The sequence below is a fragment of the Colletotrichum graminicola genome, assembly GCF_000149035.1.
Source record: "Colletotrichum graminicola M1.001 genomic scaffold supercont1.21, whole genome shotgun sequence".
NCBI lineage: Eukaryota > Fungi > Ascomycota > Sordariomycetes > Glomerellales > Glomerellaceae > Colletotrichum > Colletotrichum graminicola.
The window spans coordinates 189,501-207,874 of NW_007361025.1; the positions used below are offsets into that span (position 1 = coordinate 189,501).

The window sequence follows — 18,374 nt, forward strand, 5'->3', positions numbered from 1 at the left end:
GCGCGGGCATTGCTTTTTATGGCGTTGGTTCGCAAACGGACACGGATTCAACGGTTGGGTACGGCGTTGCGGTTTATTATTAGATTGGTTGTACATGCGATAGCAACGTCGCTAGGTGTACAAGGAACTTGTTTCGAATTGTTGTTCCTCGCAAAGCCATTTTGATGGGGTGAATGAATATTGACTGTCCTCCCATGCTTGAAGCCCGTAAGATCCTTGCCCGTTTCTGGCAAGGTGATGCATGTTGCCGCGCGTTCCATTGATTGGACCAACCAACTCCCGGGCCAACTTGCCTCGGAGCCTTGATAAGGGATTCTATCGACACACATGAGACCAGAGCTTTGATACCTCGGTGGCGGGTGGCGAATATATCATTTCAGAGTCGCCCCTTGTTCAATTCACGCATGACCTTGCCATCGCGATGTATCCAAGCAGTCTGTTGTTGTTGTTAGCGAGCAGCGTGCTCGCGGCGCAGCCGGCCCTCGCTGAGGCCGGTTCGCAAAAGCCCCTCGGGGCTTTGCCAGATGCCAAAACGCCACGGCCGGCCGGGGCGGCAACCATTCCGTCGCGGCACGCGGCGAGGCTGAATTACTCGTCGCCGGCGCCGCACCTGTTCGCGTCGACGTACGGGCTCCTGCAGCAGTGGAGCAACACCGTGTTTCCGAACGGGCATACGATGGCGGCGGTGGAGATACCGGCCTTCACGCTGTTTTACCACGGGCGGATGGACGAGGAGGGGCCGCCGAGCCCCGAGTGGCTTGCCTTTGATATGTGAGTCCGGTTGCTTCCTCGCCTTGCTCGTGTGCTGCTTGGTCGTTTTTTTTTATGTGCGGGAGATTGAGACCAGGCTGCTCCGTGCGATAAGGGGTATTATATGATTTACAAATCATCCAAACGTCTCCTCCCTCGGGCGAACCATTGTATTGCAGGTCCCTGAGCTGACACGGCGAATCGCCGTAGAGAAATGGCCTACGGAATCATGGGAAGCACACGCCAGAGCTTCATGCTCACCTACCAGACCACGCGGCCCGTCAAGGCGCTCTACTTTGACGGCGAGTCCGCGACGCTGATGGGGCTCGGCCAGCTGGACACGCAAATGCTGCACCTCTACGGCAACGTCTCCGGGCCGCGGCGCGGAGACGGCCGCTGGCGCGGGCTGGAACCCGAGTACGAGAGGGCCATGGGGCTCTGCGACTGGCTGCTGGAGAGGCGGTTGAGGGGCGACGGGTGGGGGATCGAGGGCGTGGTGAGGATGAACGCGGGCTTCGAGATGATATGGTGCAACTTCGGACCCGGGAGCCTGAGGCTTGTCTCAAAGACGAACGTGACGGCGCCACAGACGAGGAAGATAAAGGGGAAGAGCGGAGGGGGGGTTAGTGATGGGGACGAAGAGGTTGGCGAGAGGAGCGAGCAGGACGGGGAGAAGGCCCCGACGTCGGCGTACCCCCTGCCGCCGCAACCGACCTTGACGGACCGCCCCGTGAGCCCGTCCCGCCCTCCGATGCCGCCCAACTGGCGCGGGATCATGGGCCCCGTCGAACGGGAGCCGTTCCTGCAGAGCCAGGGGTGGGGGTGGTTCTCGGCGGCGACGTGGCATTACGGATCGAACGGCGACGGCGCGGGGCGAGGGGAGACGAGGGCCCGGGTCCTGGGCTGCGGAATCGCGAGCTGGTACTCGAAGGACGCCTGGGGTTCCATCGTCGGCGAAGAGAGGGAGAGGCTGAACCTCACAGGGGAGGGGTACTGGGTCGGAGGCCAGGGTGGCGGCGGCGGCGGCGGCGGCGGCGGCGGCGACGACCCTAATTACTTCGGTTTATATCACTATAAGGAATATCTCACACGGGTTCCTCGTGGTACTCGTCCCCCCAGGGTGGACTTTTGTTCAATGTTAGTATCGGCGATGATAGTATTCTTCCATCAAAGCCATTGGATTCCTTGTTTATCGGTTGCCGGGGCCATGGGCTCGAAGGTCCAGGTCCAGTTCACCTGAAGCGTATCCATCACCTGAAGGGCGCGACGGCGGCGCAGGCGGCGGGCATGAGGTTGGAGACGGAGGTGATGCTGCGGGAGGCCGTCGCGGGCAGCGGTGGGTGCAGCGGGATGGACTGGGTCAGGACGATGGGGGAGATTGTGCAGCGGACGGCAGGCCAGCTGACGGCGCTCGAGCAGGGTGCTCGGTTCGGCGGCGACTGGGGCAACGGGACGGCGGTGGGGGAGTGGCTGTACCGGCTGCGAGGGCAGAGCCATAGGTTCCTCGTCTCGTCCCTCGAGTACCCGCACAAGGTGGACGCGGGGACGTGGGACGCGGCGGGCGCGCTCTTTGGCGAGACGTACTCGCTGTGCCGGTACCGGTACACGAGGCTGCTGGTGGGCGTGCCGCTGAGGGCGAGGGAGCGGGAGCTGAGGGAGGCGGTGGAGGAGGTCATGGGGAGCATCTGCGGGGTGCTGCTGGAGGTCGGCTTCGGGATCGAGGGGGCGTGGTACGACCTCGAGGAAGGGCGGCGGTCCGGGCTAGAGGCCAGGGCGGCGGGCTGGGCGGACGCCGTGCGGCGGCTGCGGGCGTGGGTGGGATGGGAGGGGGAGTTCATCCGGTGCGGCAGGGTGTGCGGGTGGGACGAGCGGTGCTACATCCCCATGTGGCCGCTGGTCAAGTCCATCTGGGGCGTCGGGAGGCCGCCACCGGAGTATGGGTCGGGTGGGAGTCGGGGACCTCCCAGGCACGGGGGAGGGGATCACACGGGGTCTGGTCGTGGCATACCGGGGCGAGGCCGCTGGTGGATGGGGAACGAGACGGACCTGTGGGAGCCGAAGTGCGTCAAGATGGAGGAAGTGATGCCGCGGCGGCGGGGCGATTAAGCACATGTCTGTTCAGTTTGAATAGGGAAGATGCATTCAGTTCCCGACCCGATCTATCGTTCGCCAGACGTACTGGTTCGGGATGGTAGGTTTACGATTGGCTTCCACATTCCCGGGAAACGCAGGTGTCGTTCGTTGGCAACAAAAAAAGAAAAGAAACAGAAAAGAAGAAACAAAAAGGTTACGAACAAACTTTACCGGTGCGGAATAGCCACAAACCTTCATGTGTGTTGGCTGGAGATGGCTAGCCTCGCAGGCTCGCGTGGACGGAACTCTCCTGTCGACGGGACTCAATGATGGGATCTTGGTCTCGATCTTCCGAAGAAGCCACATCTTGGTACTCCCTTTTTCGCCGTAGCTGGCGAAGGGCTCGGCGTGGAGAGGTCGCGCGCGATCATGGGCATGAATGGCGGATGTGCACACCGTTATCCCCGAGAGCCGACGCAATAGACGGGGCCACGGCGATTTCACAAGGCACTCTTGCTTCTTCCAAGACGTGACCAAACTAATGAACTGGTACTGTACTATGGAGCGGTGTTGTTTGTTATTCCTGGCCTGTCGGGTAATGTTCTAATGCAGACTGGACGATGATGAAGTTGACAAAGAGGGTTTTGGTCCCCTCCGGGCATGATGGCTGTTCCCTCCCATACAGCCGAGGTAACCGAGAGTACCCGTAGACCGTCTAATCAACGTGCCACAGGCGAGCAGCTTCATCGTCCGGAGTCGAAAGCGGAACAGTTTAAGTTGTGCAACGATGAACTATCAGATGAGATACCGGATGAATGCGTAAAGGATGCCGACAGACAGACAGACACACCGGTCATGGGGCCGGAAAGCAGAAAGCAAAGGTCTCACAAAAGCGACAGTTTGGGACGAGCAATCAACCAGACATGCAAATGCAATTGGGGGCAGACAGACATTGAAGCCCAACTAAAATGGGCATATTGTACATCGTATCCGTACATCAGCACAACCGCGGCTGGCTGACGGAGTAAACTGCGGTGTGGGCACATCATCTCGCTTGGGGGGCCGGCGTCAGATGATAGTCGGGGCAAACCAGGAAAATATTCATCTAGTCTTTATTGACTAGCGGCTGTTTGTTCAGATTACGGAGTACGGAAGTGTACACTAAACTACGAGGTGGTTCCGTACTGTATTAGTCAATACGTTTGTCGGGTGCACCCCTGCCTAGTAGTCTGGGACTGATGGCGATGCGCAGCCCCCCTCCTTGGTCTCCACGCAGAAGCAAGGGTCCGAATCCAAGTTATCCGTACGGATGCTAAACTAGGTGCACTAGGTAGGGTGACTAGTTACAACTCAAAAAGGGCGTTTCACAGGTCCCCGCGCGACGTCCCAACGACGCAACGTCCAATGCGCAGCTCATCATCATAAACCACAAATAGTAATAAAGGGGGGGGTGGGGTGGGGTGATGTGACGGTCCCCCCTGCACGTGACAGGATTTGCTTGCCTGCCTTGAATAATAGGAGAAGAAGACAAGTATACTGCACGGAGTATCCGTACTGGGTAGTTGTGTACGGAAATTAATGTGTGTCTTTCAGACTTGGCCGTCGCTCTGTACCGGTATGTGTGTGAGACGAGATGCAAGACGGTAAGCTTGTTTCGGCTGGGTTGTCCTGACAGGGAACGTGTCGTGTCTATAGTAGTTTATCCGTACATGAGATGATGGATGGGTGCTGTCCGCGGACTCCCCGCCCAGGAATACCTTTCTCCAAACGGATCGTCCTCTTTTGCAACACGTCCTTTACCACGTCGGACGGGAGATTGATTGAATCACGCTGGGGAATCGAGTCACGTCGTCCCCCTGGAAGTGGCAATCTTCAATGGAACCCCGTCCGTCATGTCCCCAGGTAAGTAAGGTACTGTACGTACGGTACGGCTACTTCGCGTACTATGTATGGTATCCGCATCCCCCCCCCATACTACATAACTTCTCTGTTGATGAATATATTCCGCCTTTATAGTGATGTCGGCGTATCTGGAGGGGGTTAACTTGGCAGGGAGCTTTTAGTGTACATCGCGCTTGCCCCTGCCACGTTGTACTACATAAATAAATCACGTGAGGAAGGATTCTTCCTCGTGCAAGGCAGGCAAGGCAGGCAAGGCAGGCAAGGCAGGCAAGGCAGGCAAGGCAGGCAAGGCAGGCAAGGCAGGCAAGGCAGGCGAGGCAGGCCGACTTCTTTTCTGGCTGGTCATCTGCTCGTATTCCTAACTGGGAAACGCTTGGCGACGCTTCTCGTACAAGGCGGGCAGAGCTGAAGCCACACTAGTTAATGCTGCAGGGATCACGACCAGGGGTCATGACTGTTGACCCTGTCACAGCCGTATGGGGAACTTTCTAGCTTTTCCAGCTCCTGTCACAAACACACAAAAAGGTGGTAACCAATGTTTTACGTTGCCGCAAATCCGGGCAGAAACAACCCAGATCCTCACGGCCCCGTCCGAAGAGCTGGGCTACCTACATACTCCGTACCTAGGTAGCCGAGCTGTGTTGTTGTTGCGACAGGCATCCAATCCGGTCCATCTATTCATCCAATCCAATCCAATCCGTCCAATCCGTCCATTCATCCATCCATTCATCCAACAGCCGCCGACACTGTTGGCGGCCGAGCACGCACAATTGTCATCCAACCTGACTGGGGTGCCCTTCCATCTCCTTTTTCTCCATATGCCTTCTTTTTGTATTTCATCTTGTTGTTGCTGTTGCCGCAACTTTCCCCGTTTCCTTTCTTTGTTCTCTTTGCTCCCTTTTTCGTCGTCTTGTTCTCCCTCCCCGCCGCCCGTTTCGTTGTTGTGAGAGGAAGCCATGCCAGTCGTCGTCTCCACGCTCATTGACTGATTATTTCTTCTTGTTTGTTGCACCCGACACGCCTCCGACCACCTCTCTCTCTCTCTCTCTCGCTATCCGTCCTTCGTCCTCCTCCTCCTCCTCCTCCTCCTCCCTCTCACTCTCTCCCTCCTCTCCGCCTCTCCCTCCCCCAGTATGCACCTTGGCTCTCGACTCCGCTACTCGTTGCTAGGCCATGAGAATGGTCGTCTAGTCAAGGCTGCAGCCCAGCCGCTGCTGCGGTCTCGGCTGTTGGTGTCCGGTCTGGCTTCGCGCTTCGCTAACCCTCGTTTCGTCTTCAGCTTGGCCGCCCTCGCTGTCCTCGGCGCTAAATTCATCCACATCGGCAGCCACGCCTCTGCTATACCGACGGTGCAACTGGTGCGATGGGGCTACTCCTTTTTTGCCCAGGACATGTTCTTGCTGATCATCCTGCGGCTGTTGCTCGGAGGAGGATCGCTCTCGTCTGCCCGTAGCGAAGGCTTCCTGCGCCGTATGGCGGCCGTGACGAGCTGGTTCTTCGTCATTTTCGTCATTACCCTGAACATCATCCACATCTGCTTCTTTGCCGTCGCCCGCTCAGAGATCCACTGGCAAAACATAGGGGTTGCAGGTGACGCCTCCGGTCGCGCTCTTTTGCTGACCGGCATGGTCTCATCCGTTCTGGTCGTCGCCGCCATGATCCTGATTGCCTGGCCCTTGAAAGACTTGTTGTTCATCGCCGTCGGCCTTTTGGCAGATGTCGTTTGCTGGCTCCTCGCCTCTGTAGCGCGCCGCTTCCGCCTCCGATCCCAATACCCCCCCGCCGCGACATACCTCAGCGTCCCTCAGCAGGATGCTGAACACGGTATCAAAGAGGAGCTTGACGTCGAACAGAAGACCTTCGGCTTCCCCGGTGGCTGGGAGGATATCAAGAACTGGCCTTGGGTACGCATCTTTTGGATCGCAGCCTACGCTCTGGCTTTTGCTGCCCTGCTCGCACAGGCCATCCTGTACATTCTGCGTCCTCACGAGAGCTCTCTGACTTTCATGTCCTGGACCCCGGCGCTTCTTCCCTTTGTTGACTTCAAGAACTCGTCTCCGAGCCTGGAAGAACTCGTTCCCCACTACAACTCCGGCATCAACCACAACTGGGATAAACGGACAGCCCTCACCGATCCGATTCCCCTCTCCTGGCTGCCCAAGGATTCTGTCCCCCGGGGTTTCGAGGACTGGTACAACAATAAACCACACTACAATGCGGCGGCAGACCCCCTCAAGATTTCGAACCTCGACAGTAAACTGCTTCCTGAACTGCGCAACCTCAAAGACACGGTGCCGATACGGCATATCGTGACCATCGTGCTGGAAAGCACGAGGAAGGACCTGTTCCCCATCAAAAACGATGGCGTCAACAAAGCACGCCTGCAAGCCTCGTGGGAAGACGGCAAGATGCCCGACGAGGCACTTGAGCGCCTCAGGACCCTGACTCCGGTTGCCAGATTCTTGACTGGCGACCACGACGACGGCTTTGACCACGGGAGTGAAGAGAAGAAGAGCAGAGGCGGCCTGAACTTTAACGACGCATACACGACCTCGACCTACACCATCAAGAGTCTCGTAGGAACCCTCTGCGGTATATCACCTCTGGTTGCCGACTTCAACCTCGAGTACGAACACCACATTTACCAGCCGTGTTTGCCACAAGTCCTCGACGTCCTCAACTCTCTCGACCAAAGCGACGCCCCCGGTTTTACCCCATACAAGTGGAAATCATCATTCATGCAGTCCGTGACGATGACCTTTGACAACTACGAGAAACTATTGCCCAAAATGGGCTTCCCCGTAGACAGCCTAATAGGCAGCGAATATCTGAGGAGCCCCGCCGCCAAATTCGGTCGAGTCAACCTGAAAGACGTCAACTATTTCGGCATGCAGGAGACACCGCTCGAAGACTACATGCGGGACCAGTTCGAGACGGCCAAGAAGACCAACGAGCGAGTCTACATCTCGCACCTCACGAGCACGACTCACCACCCGTATGGAATACCCGCAGACGAGAAGTACGTGCCTCTGGGGAGGGGCCTGGACGATCTCTCGCACTACATCAACGCCATCGGATACGACGACCGCTGGCTCGGCAATATAACCAACATGCTGGACGACCTCGGCGTGGCCAACGAGACGCTCTTGATTCTGGCGGGAGATCACGGCCTGTCGATTCCGGAAAACGACATTCTCGCCTCGTACTACAACCCCAACATCGCCAGCAACCACATCCCGTTGGTCGTGTCCCACCCCAGCCTTCCCCCCATTACCATCGACGACGCCGTATCAGCTCAGCAGATCCTACCGACAATACTAGACCTCCTCATCGAGACGGGCTCGCTATCGAAGCCTGCGACCGCCGCAGCCAGCGACCTCCTTAAGAACTACGAGGGGCAATCACTCATCCGGCCTGTGAAGAAGTCGCGGCCGGGAACGGCCTACGAAGGCTCCCCACTACCACCGGTCGAGATAGGGAACTGGCACTTTACCGTCATCAACCCGGGCCGCGCCATGGTCGGCGTCCGCGACGCGCGCCGCAAGTCATGGAGGCTGGTGGTCCCCGTGGTGGACAACATCGAATGGCGCTTCACGGACGTCGAGAAGGACCCGCGCGACATGGATCCGGTGCTCGGGTTCGAGCTTACCGACTTCCTCGCCAAGGTCGAAGCGACCTACGGCCCGGAACCTGCGCGCTGGGTCGAGGAGGCGGCCTTCATAACGCGGTGGTGGGTGGAGGAGAACAGCAAACGGTGGCAGTACGGGCCGAACGCACCATATTAGGGGACAAACAGATACTTGATCCCGTGCTTTTTATGTATGTAGTCTTAGTAACGCCTTTCTAAGAAACAAATATTTCCCAGTGTGTTGAGCTCTCATAGAATAACCGGCCGTCTCTCAACCCCGCGAATGCGCAAAGAGAAAACGGCTACCTTGCTTTTCAATTTCATTTCATTCTTTTGCATATGATCCGGTGCCATAGTTGGGATCGGAGATTCGTCAGTGGAAAGGTTTCACGTTTAGGGACGGCGACTTCTTGTTTTTCGCGAGTCCGTTTGACATGGGTGGTGTTATGCAATTGGCGGTCTGACTCGACTTGACCTGCATCTTTAGCAAACGGAACCCAGGGGTAAGTAAGTAAGAAGCCCTCCCCCCTGTCTCGCTAAAAATAAATAAGAAGCGATGTGACTCTGGTGAGTGGGTTGGAAAAGGTTGGTAACCGAAAAAGAAGAGACAAGAAAAGAAAGGCGTATGGAAGAAGAAAAGAAGAAAAGCAAACCCCAGGGGGGTGAAGCAAACCAATAGCCTGCTGAAGAAACACTTTTTTTGATTCGCGTTCCAGAAGGGACACACGTCTGGGGATTGAGAAGTATTTCACCTGGGAAGATTTAAGATTTAAGCCGTGAAGAAGTGAAGTTTGGGGAGTAATGTCCTCCCCCCCCACGTGTGGTTCGTTGGACTGTTGTGTAGGCGGAACAGCTCCATGTCTTTACTGCTTAATCAACACCATCAGTTTACTTGCGAGATGGCCATCCGTCCGTCATCACGCACGGCGGCGGGGGTGGCCAGCAGTCGATGAGCAGGTCGATAGCCCACGGCGAATCTAAAAGATTTGCGAGACGTATTTGCTTGCTGCCGTAGTAGCTCATCGTACCGCCCGCCGGTCACCAGGGAGGTACATGTCGACCTGGGCGATGACGGTGGCGGCTCTGTAGATTAGTCCAAGACAGAAGCAGATTGATATACAATGAGCACGCAACGGGGGGGAGAAACGTGCAGTATCGCCCATCTTTGGTGGTTACAATGACTTGGGGCCTGATCGGCACCGCCGATATCATTTGACACTTCGGATAAGGACCAATAACGCAGACTAAGCACCAGCCATAAGTGCTATTTAAACTTAAATTATAGTACACTTGGCTTAGAACAGGAGGATACAGCATGGTTATATTCCTAATCTAGTAAATTTTAGGCTTTAATAGCTGTTATAGGTGGTGCTTAGTCTGCGTTATCGGTCCTTATCCAAAGTGTCAAATGATATCGGCGGTGCCGATCAGGCCCTTGGTATTGATTGTCTGAGACACTATCCGTATCTTCATGCATGCTAGACTGAGACGCCAGGTCCGATAGGCTCGCCCGGAGAGGCAAGGCGGGCCAATTATCTCCATGTCTGAAGCCCCAGATTGGGGCTAGTGCGGGAAATTGCCGGTTTCTTGGCAACCAATTGAGGACGGCTGAGATCTGATGGCGAGATTGGCTGGCGTTTTGTTTCCTCAGGTCCGACAGATCTGCTGCAAGTCCATCAAAGCCGGCACCGACCGAGTCGTGTGGGGCCGGAAGAATGACTCCACCACACGCCGATAGCGCCGCCGTGCATGTGTTCAACCTTATCGCGGTTGGCAGCAAAAAAGACTCCTGAGTGGCTAACCTGGCGCGTTTGCCCCGTACCGCCGATAGCGCCGTGCATGACTACGAGACCTCCGCTATCTTATCATTGACCCTTCCCATTGTTATCCCATCTCTTGACGTTGTTGGCCCAGGCTCCATCCATCCAGCTCGTTCGCCTCAACTCGCCGTGTTCCATGTCTTATTGCCCCGTACTGCCAAGGCCCGAGCTGTCACTCCGAGCTCTCTATTCAAGACTACCGAAGACCTGGGGTAATGTCCGAGGGGGGCTCCGAGGGCAATCATTCCACCAATGGCCTACGCCGCACTAGACAAAGGAGGGGATGTCTCACCTGTCGGCATAGGTGTGTGCAAAGCCGAAAGGGGCAACCCCCCCCCCCCCGGTCTAGAAAGTAGCTGATGCCGTACTCAAAGGAAGAAGAAGTGTCATCAAGAGTACCCCATTTGCAATCATTGCTCCCGCTTAAACCTTGTCTGCCGGTGGGAAGGACCCCGCGATCTGGAACCTGACGCACCCAAGTCACGCAAGATACCGGTACGCAGACCCGGGAGTTCGGACGGTATACAGTGCCCCGACCTCGGGCACCTCGGCATCTACGACTCGCTCGCCTGTGGCTCTGCCATCAGCACTGATGCACGCGGAAGCTCGGGCGATATCGTCGGCAGCCGCCGGATGATGCTCCGCTACTATACAGCCACCTTGGTGTTCATGTTGACAAACAATGTGCACAACAACTGCTTCTTGTCAGGTAACGATGATGCCATACTGCCCTCTGTACTCGGCGGATGCTGACGTTGGGTCTCTACCCCGGCAAGTCTTACTCCCGATGGCGTTCGAGTCCCCGGCGCTCATGTACGCTCTGGCTGCTAGCTCTTCGGCGCACCTAGCGCTCCGGGACGAAGACTTTCAAGTCGCGGCGCTCCAGCATAACGGCCTAGCCCTGGCGGAGCTCAAGGCGTCCATGTCCAGGGGCACTCTTACCCGGGAGATGAGGCTCGCCGCCACGTTGGTGCTCTGCTCGATGGAGTCCATATCCTGCGGGACGGACAACTGGGTCCACCACCTCTCTGGAGCCGCGGCATGCCTTGAGGACCACAAGAGGGACAAGGACCGACAGACGCTCGGAGGCTGCCAACCTCGGGCAGAAGAGGACCCCAAAAGCACGCTCCTGCGGTGCTACGAGGGGCGCTGGCTTCTTCGAAACTTTGCATATCATGACATAATCGCGAGCGTCTCGCTTGATCGCAGGCCCATGATCGGCACAGACTACTGGGCATCCGGCTCCGGCGATGTAGCCGACCCCTATTTCGGGCTTGCCGCTCGTGTCATCTACCTCATCGGCGAGATCAGCGTCCTCAATGCCGATTTTGCGGCTGCCGCCCCATGCCCCCCCGCAGGCACATCTCCAGCGGCGGACTTCAGCGGCAGGGCTCGGAGCATCGAGACGCAACTCCTGAACTGGGAGTGCCCTGCCGGGCCTGGCGACCCGTCCCTCGTCTCTCTCGCCGAAGCCTACCGGCACGGGGCTCTCATCCACCTTTACCGAGTCCTCAGGAGGCATATCCCGTATCATTCGGACCCGCTGCGCCAGAAGACGCGCAAGTCGGTGGATGCCATCTGCGCCGCCTCCAGCTCCATGCCAAGGGGGTGCTACGCCGAGACGTCGATGATATTTCCCCTGTTCATGGCGGGCGGCGAGGCGGAGACGACGGGGCATATCGAGGTCATCAGGGAAGGGCTCTGCTCTCTGAACAGCCATCGAAGGTTCCGCAACGCGGACGCCTGCGTCGACGTCCTCGACGAGGTCTGGAGGCTGGCGGCGGCCGGAACCCGCAAGCAGAACTCGGAAAAGGTGGACTGGCTGGATATCACAAAGTCTCGCAACTGGAAGCTGGCGCTCTTCTAGCTCGATCACTCACTCTGCCCCCTTCGTCTGCTTCTCTTCCGGTTCCCTTTGTCTGTTTGGTCTGCAGCAACATTGTTTGTGCAAGGTGCACTGATGTGTCCGATTCTTACATCTCATTGATCACGCTACAGAGAATAAAGATTCCTGATATCTCTCAAGTGGAATCACGCTTTAACAAATATTTTCCTCCTTTTTCTTTCTTTTTCTTCTTTTTTTTTTCTTTTTCCATTTGGGAATTCGGTCGTAACCCCCCCCCCTCAACTAGAGCCGAGAGGCGCCGCTGGTGCTTGTCAACGCTTCTATAACCTCGGCAGCAGCACGCTCTCCGCTCCGGACTGCACCCTCCATGTAGCCCTTCCACTCGCCTGCCGTTTCCGTGCCTGCGAAATGCAAATCTCCGCAAGACTTCCGGAGGCTGTCCCCACCCAGTGTGTCGAGCACGCCGGGCGCGAGGGACGTGCAAGGGCAGCCCCAGCCGGACCACTCGTCCTTTACCCACTCGTACGTGCTCATCCGGACAAACCGGCTCTGGATGTCCTCGCAGCCGAACAGCTGCGCCAGCTGGGCAAGGAGGCTCTTCTCCCTGGCCGGCGCGTCAAGCGCCGCCCACGCTCTGCCGCGGTCGCCCGCCATGAAACACGTCAAGACGTGTTTCGAGTCGGCGGGCACGGAGGTGTCGCGGATCACGCTGGCAGGGCCCACGAACGACTGCGCGAGCCCGCAGAAGCCACGCTCAACCCAGAATGGCGATTCGAACTGCATCATGGCCTTCGTGTAGTACCCGTAGCTGAGGGACTCTATCCACGCCTGTTTGGGGAGCGGTAGGGCCGGCCGGAAGCTGATGTTCTTGAGGGCCGGGCCGGGGATGGTCGTGATCACCTTGCGCGCGGCCAAAACCCCCTCGTCCGTCTGGACCTTTACGGCGTAGCGGCCGCCTCCGGGGTGGTCGTCCCGGACGACAGCACGGACGGGCCGGCTCAGGCGCACGACGCCCTCGGGCAGCGACGAGGCCAGGCCTTTTGAGAAGACCTGCGTGCCCTGGCGGACGCGCAGGTACTGGCCGCCGTCCTTGCGGTCGGAGCGCATCTGCAACAGGCCCCCGCCCGATTTGCAGTAGTTTAGAAAGTAGAGCGCGGAAATGTCGGTCGCCTCCTGGCCCAGCATGGCGCAGGTCCACACGTTGGCCGTGGCCATAGCCACGTCGTCGGCGCCCCGCAGGCGCAGATACGCCGCAAAGGTCAGGCTGTCCAGGCTGGTGTCTTTGGGCTTCCATGTATCGACGGCCTGGCAGTCGGCCTCGACCATGTCGCGGATGCCGGCCAGTGCTTTGCGGGTGGCCTCGTCAAACTGTGACCAGGTGAGTCTCCGATCCGAAAAGAAAATGCTGCTTTTCTAGCACGGAGCTGTACAAGACACCCTCTGGCTTTCTGCTCGACTTGGATAGGGAACGGGGGGGGGGTGCTTACAAAGGGAAGTTCTCCGTAGGGGAAAGGCGAGCACTTTCCATCAAAGTCCTGGAGGACTACGTCCCCGTTGGTGTTTTGCTCAATCAGCTCTGCCCCGTACTCCTTGGCCAAGGCGTAGACCCGGCTTTGGTTGGTGTCGTTGATCCATGCCGCGCCAAGGTCGACGACGCCAGGTTGCCCGTCTTGCAACGGCTCGCTCCACGTCTTTCCGCCGACGCGGTCGCGCGCCTCCAGTACGACGCAGGAGAGGCCGCTCTTCAGGACGTCCCGGGCGGCAGACAATCCGGCCAGGCCGGCGCCAATGATGACGACGTCCACTGACTCGTCGGCATCCGGCAGGGCAAGGCCACGCGCGGGCGCGGGGGTCTCGGGCACGGCGAGGACGGCGTCGATCTCGAACAGCCAGGACGAGACGGCTAGCTTGGACACGGGTATGAGGGTGATTGCCGGCCGGTGGCCGCCCAGGAAGCGCTGGATGTGGCGCGTGTGCTTGCGGGCCGAGCTGTCGTAGTCGACGATGAGAAGCGTGAGCTTCACGATGTCCTTGACCGACGCGCCCGCGACGATGATGATCTTGCGCAGGTTGAGGAGCGCCAGGTGGATCTGCGACTCGTAATCGTCGGGGACCACGTCGTCCTTGGTGTTTCCGGGCTGGCCGGAGACATGAACGAGCCTTGCGCCCGACGGGGCCACGGTTGCTGATGCGTAGTATGCCGTGGAGGTGTTGTCCAGGTCGAGTGCGCGGACCTTGGGCGGCATCGTGGAATGTGAGTGTGTGAAAGCACGGGTGTTGCAGAGTGTCCTCCAAGAGAGATAGTGCTATCCTGCAGAGTAAAGAGAGATGGAGAAGGAGAGAGAGTGCATGTGTGTCGGGTAACGGTTTATGCAAGACAGTCTTCAGATTTCCGGGCTGGTCTTTTTCAATGGATCGACCAATTTATGAATAACGTTGGGTTTGGGTTTCACGGTGTACTAGACAGGTTGTCCAGCTCAATCAATACACATGATATGTCACCGGCATGTATGATGGCTCCACCAGGACCTTTGATACGCACGGTAATCTACCTATCTCTAGCTTAGCTCCCTATCTGTCTATTGTTTTCCCAACAGTACCCCGGCATGATCGGGGGACCGGGGTCGAAGTGCGGGCACTGCGGGGCAATGCACGGCGCTATCGGCGGCGTGGGGCAATCGATAAGAGACTGCTATCTCCGTCCCTGCCCGCACGCGCCTCGGCGGTCTAGATCCCGATATCGCCATGGGCGCTACGTCGGGGGTTTTTTCTTCTTCTTTTTTTTCTTTTCTTTTTCAACTGCCAGGTTCCACGTAAACCCGAGTTTGTCTGTCGGAGGTAGGCTGCCGCAAGCTGCGGTGACATGCAATCATGCGTGCCCTGGGTCTTGACATTCCGATATCGTTATGTACAGGCGGCCGTCGCTTTAAGATACCGCGATCCGACATCACCACCCGAGACTTGCTCCAAACCCATGTTCCTACAAGTGAAAATTGACACGGCGTTACTGTATGCAAACAACATTGCCTTATTCTGTGGCTGAACCCCTGATACCGTACCTAGCTCCCTCGTTCAAAGTTACACGTACATAGACATCGCTTTCACTCCCTCCGACATGGCTTCTGTACCTCAACTGAAAGATGAGACATTGCTCGTCGGCAAAAACTTCATCAACGGTGAATGGACGGACTCGGTTTCCGGGAAGACGTTCGATGTGACTGGTGCGTCCATGTTCTTCGTTCGCCCCCCCTTTTTTCTAATCATTACTTGCTCCTGCCCCGGATGTTCTTCCATCTGCTGACTGAAGCCATAGATCCCGCCACGGGAGACCTGATCGGGTCGTGTCCTGAGTCCGTTGCCGCGGACGCCGATCGCGCTATAGAATCAGCGGCTGCGGCGCTGCCAGGATGGCGGTCAAAATCCGGCCGGGAACGGTCGCGCATCTTGCGCCGCTGGTACGATCTCGTCATCGAGAACAAGACGGACCTCGCCACGTTGATCACTTGGGAAAACGGCAAGGCGCAGGCGGACGCTGCCGGCGAGGTCCTCTTTGCCGCCAGCTTCCTCGAGTGGTTTTCCGAGGAGGCGGCCCGCGTCCAAGGGGACGTGGTGCCGCATAGCAACACCAACATGAGGATAACCGTCTTGAAAGAACCCGTGGGCGTCTGCGGCCTCATCACACCGTGCGATACCTCCTTCCCTCCCTCTCCCCCGGTCCTCGACTTCTCAGGATTGTGAATAGTGCTGACATGCGGGGCTGCGTAACAGCTGGAACTTCCCGGCCGCCATGCTCGCCAGAAAAGTCGCGCCTGCTCTGGCGGCAGGCTGCACCGTGGTGGCCAAGACGGCCGGAGAGACGCCCTTCTCCGCCAACGCGCTGATGCTGCTCGGCGAGAGGGCCGGCGTCCCCAGGGGCGTTGTCAACATTGTCTGCGCGCTGCAAAACACCCCCGAGATCGGCGCCGCCCTCTGCGGGTCGGACGTCGTGCGGAAGATCTCCTTCACGGGCTCCACCCGCGTCGGCAAGCTCCTCATGCAGCAGTCGAGCCAGACCCTGAAGAAGCTGAGCCTCGAGCTGGGCGGGAACGCCCCGTTCCTGGTGTTCGACGATGCCGACCTGGACATCGCCATCTCCGGGGTGATTGCGAGTAAATTCAAGGTTTCCGGGCAGACTTGCGTGTGTGCCAACCGCATATACGTCCAAAAGGCCATCTACGGCGCCTTTGTCTCCAAGTTGAAGGAGGCCGTTGGCCAATTCAAGCTAGGTCATGGGTTCGATGGCCGTGTTACACATGGACCTCTTGTCATGCCAGGCGCTGTTCAGCGAGTCTCGGAGTTAGTAGAAGATGCTGTTGTCAATGGTGCCCGAGTGGAAGCAGGCGGAAAGGCGCGCCCGGATCTTGGTAGGCTCTGACGGGATCCCACGCTCCGCCGAGGGTGGAAAGTAGGCTGACTCAAGTTCCCAGGTCCCAACTTCTTCGAGCCCACCATTATCAGCAATGTGAGCCCGACGGCGAGGATTCTTCACGAGGAGATTTTCGGCCCTGTGGCACCGATCCTGTCCTTTGCTACGGAAGAGGAGGTGGTTGACGCGGCCAACCGGTGCGACGTCGGCCTCGCGTCGTACATCTTCACAAACGACCTCGGACGCGCCGCGAGAGTTTCTGAGCTGCTGCAATTCGGCATGGTGGCATTGAACACCGGTGTTATTTCTGATGCCGCTGCTCCGTAAGTTTTTCTTCTTCTTCCTTTTTTTTCCCCACCTGCATCTCGTTCGTTAACGTGGAACTATCCACTGCCAGATTTGGAGGGATCAAACACTCTGGGATGGGTAGAGAAGGAAGCAAGTATGGGATTGACGACTATTTGACCACAAAGACATTGGTGACAGGCAACGTCCAAGTTGTTCACCGGTCGCACCTTTGAGTGTTTGGAACAGGTGGTTGATAGCCAGCGGCTATCCCAAGAATGACGATTATATCAAACTTGCTGGCGACGAAGACATTTTATACAAGACTGCCAATCATGTTATATAGCTTGAGCAGTGACTTGTATATCTGCTTGATATACGCAAGTATGTACTGTCAAGTATTCAAGTACACTAGGATACCTACCTGAGGCGCCGTTTAGAGAGCAGGCAAGTTTGTGACCATTTGGAACTGGCTGGAGCGGGTTGTGGAACCCAACCGTCCTTTACTTGTCATACCTAACCTCCCATGGCAGCTTTCGAATCACTCCAGAATACAGATGGTTGCAACAGAAAATCGTGCCACATAAAACAAGGAGCTTTTTGGTCATCTGCTATGGTGTTGTAGTTAGTCTTACGGCACGAGACATCTGAGCCATGGGGACTTGACGCACCATTGAATAACACGTAGAACCGTTGGGAATCTCAATAAACACAAGCCAAGCTTTTCTTTTTGTTCCGGTGTCTATAAGCCACGCCAAGCACCATATGCCTAGTCCATTCATGAGCGCAGGTATGCCTTCATCGCCTTGACCGCATCTCCGTCGTTGGCCTTGAGAAGCTCCGTGGCCTTGGGCTTGGGAAGCTCGAGCTCGTCGACCTGGTCGTCTGTCAGCATTTCCATAGTGACAATCGTCTATCCACTTCCCCGCGGCGCAAGCAGCTGGTTTTTCATCTGCCGCATGTCACTCGGGGGTGGTGGGGGTGGTGACTGACCAGCAGGGCAACGTCGGCAGCGTCGACCTTGACGTTCTTGACCTCCTTCTTGGCTGCGGTGGCGCCGCCCAGGCCCTGGATGGCCTTCTGAGCGGCCTCGGCGTCGACCTGGGTGTTACCCGAGTCGTCACCGCCGGCGTCGAGGCTGGCGAGGGCGGAGGCGGCCTTGCGGTCCTCGGCGGACTTGGCGGGCTGGACCTCCTCCTCGACGTCACCGGCGGGGGGCTGCTTCTCGGACATTGTGTGTTGAGTGTGGGTGTGAGATGGTTTCGTTCGACGGATCGGGTCGCTTGGAGACGATCCGAGATAAGCGACTGTCTGCTTAGGGGTGACGCACTAGGCTGCCGGATTGACCCTGTCGTGAACTTCTGTTCTGAGGCGGCTCGCCTTTCGAACAAACTATAACTGTAATAGCTGCGCAGCCTTAGAACTTGACCTGTTCCCTAAAATATGCAATTCAAGGCAATCTAGCGAAGTCAAAGGCCATGGGCTGCCGAGTCCCCTAGCGACGGACGTCAATTTCTAGGGACACAGCCCAAGAATCTCGGAACTGGACCAGGCCTGACCTTTGGCGGAAGAACTGAATTGTAGGCGAACCAACTAACTATAACAGGCCAGTAGACAAGTATAACCATGGTCACGGCGGCTTTGGTGAAGGTGGTCTCAAGCGCA

General features: G+C 57.5%; 6 protein-coding genes across 6 annotated transcripts; 4 read left to right on the top strand and 2 right to left on the bottom strand.

The window, feature by feature from the left end:
- Window positions 1-421: 421 nt before the first annotated feature.
- GLRG_05919 (uncharacterized protein) lies at window positions 422-2,856 on the top strand (the record flags this gene model as incomplete). The annotated part of the gene is made up of 3 exons (XM_008096604.1): window positions 422-771; window positions 961-1,853; window positions 1,976-2,856. The coding sequence occupies 3 exons, from the start codon at window positions 422-424 to the stop codon at window positions 2,854-2,856; spliced, it is 2,124 nt and encodes a 707-aa protein (XP_008094795.1).
- A 3,002-nt stretch (window positions 2,857-5,858) lies between these two features.
- Window positions 5,859-8,510, top strand: GLRG_05920 (sulfatase; the record flags this gene model as incomplete). Its single annotated transcript, XM_008096605.1, has 1 exon — window positions 5,859-8,510. The coding sequence occupies one exon, from the start codon at window positions 5,859-5,861 to the stop codon at window positions 8,508-8,510; it is 2,652 nt and encodes an 883-aa protein (XP_008094796.1).
- A 2,450-nt stretch (window positions 8,511-10,960) lies between these two features.
- Window positions 10,961-12,040, top strand: GLRG_05921 (uncharacterized protein; the record flags this gene model as incomplete). The annotated part of the gene is made up of 1 exon (XM_008096606.1): window positions 10,961-12,040. One exon carries the CDS (start codon window positions 10,961-10,963, stop codon window positions 12,038-12,040), a length of 1,080 nt encoding a protein of 359 aa, XP_008094797.1.
- Window positions 12,041-12,301: 261 nt separating this feature from the next.
- GLRG_05922 (flavin containing amine oxidoreductase) lies at window positions 12,302-14,265 on the bottom strand (the record flags this gene model as incomplete). The annotated part of the gene is made up of 2 exons (XM_008096607.1): window positions 12,302-13,387; window positions 13,507-14,265. 2 exons carry the CDS (start codon window positions 14,263-14,265, stop codon window positions 12,302-12,304), a joined length of 1,845 nt encoding a protein of 614 aa, XP_008094798.1.
- An 869-nt stretch (window positions 14,266-15,134) lies between these two features.
- On the top strand, window positions 15,135-16,945 carry GLRG_05923 (succinate-semialdehyde dehydrogenase; the record flags this gene model as incomplete). The annotated part of the gene is made up of 5 exons (XM_008096608.1): window positions 15,135-15,240; window positions 15,333-15,702; window positions 15,788-16,422; window positions 16,486-16,747; window positions 16,822-16,945. The coding sequence occupies 5 exons, from the start codon at window positions 15,135-15,137 to the stop codon at window positions 16,943-16,945; spliced, it is 1,497 nt and encodes a 498-aa protein (XP_008094799.1).
- Window positions 16,946-17,487: 542 nt separating this feature from the next.
- GLRG_05924 (uncharacterized protein) lies at window positions 17,488-17,942 on the bottom strand (the record flags this gene model as incomplete). Its single annotated transcript, XM_008096609.1, has 2 exons — window positions 17,488-17,586; window positions 17,703-17,942. The coding sequence occupies 2 exons, from the start codon at window positions 17,940-17,942 to the stop codon at window positions 17,488-17,490; spliced, it is 339 nt and encodes a 112-aa protein (XP_008094800.1).
- Window positions 17,943-18,374: the final 432 nt, after the last annotated feature.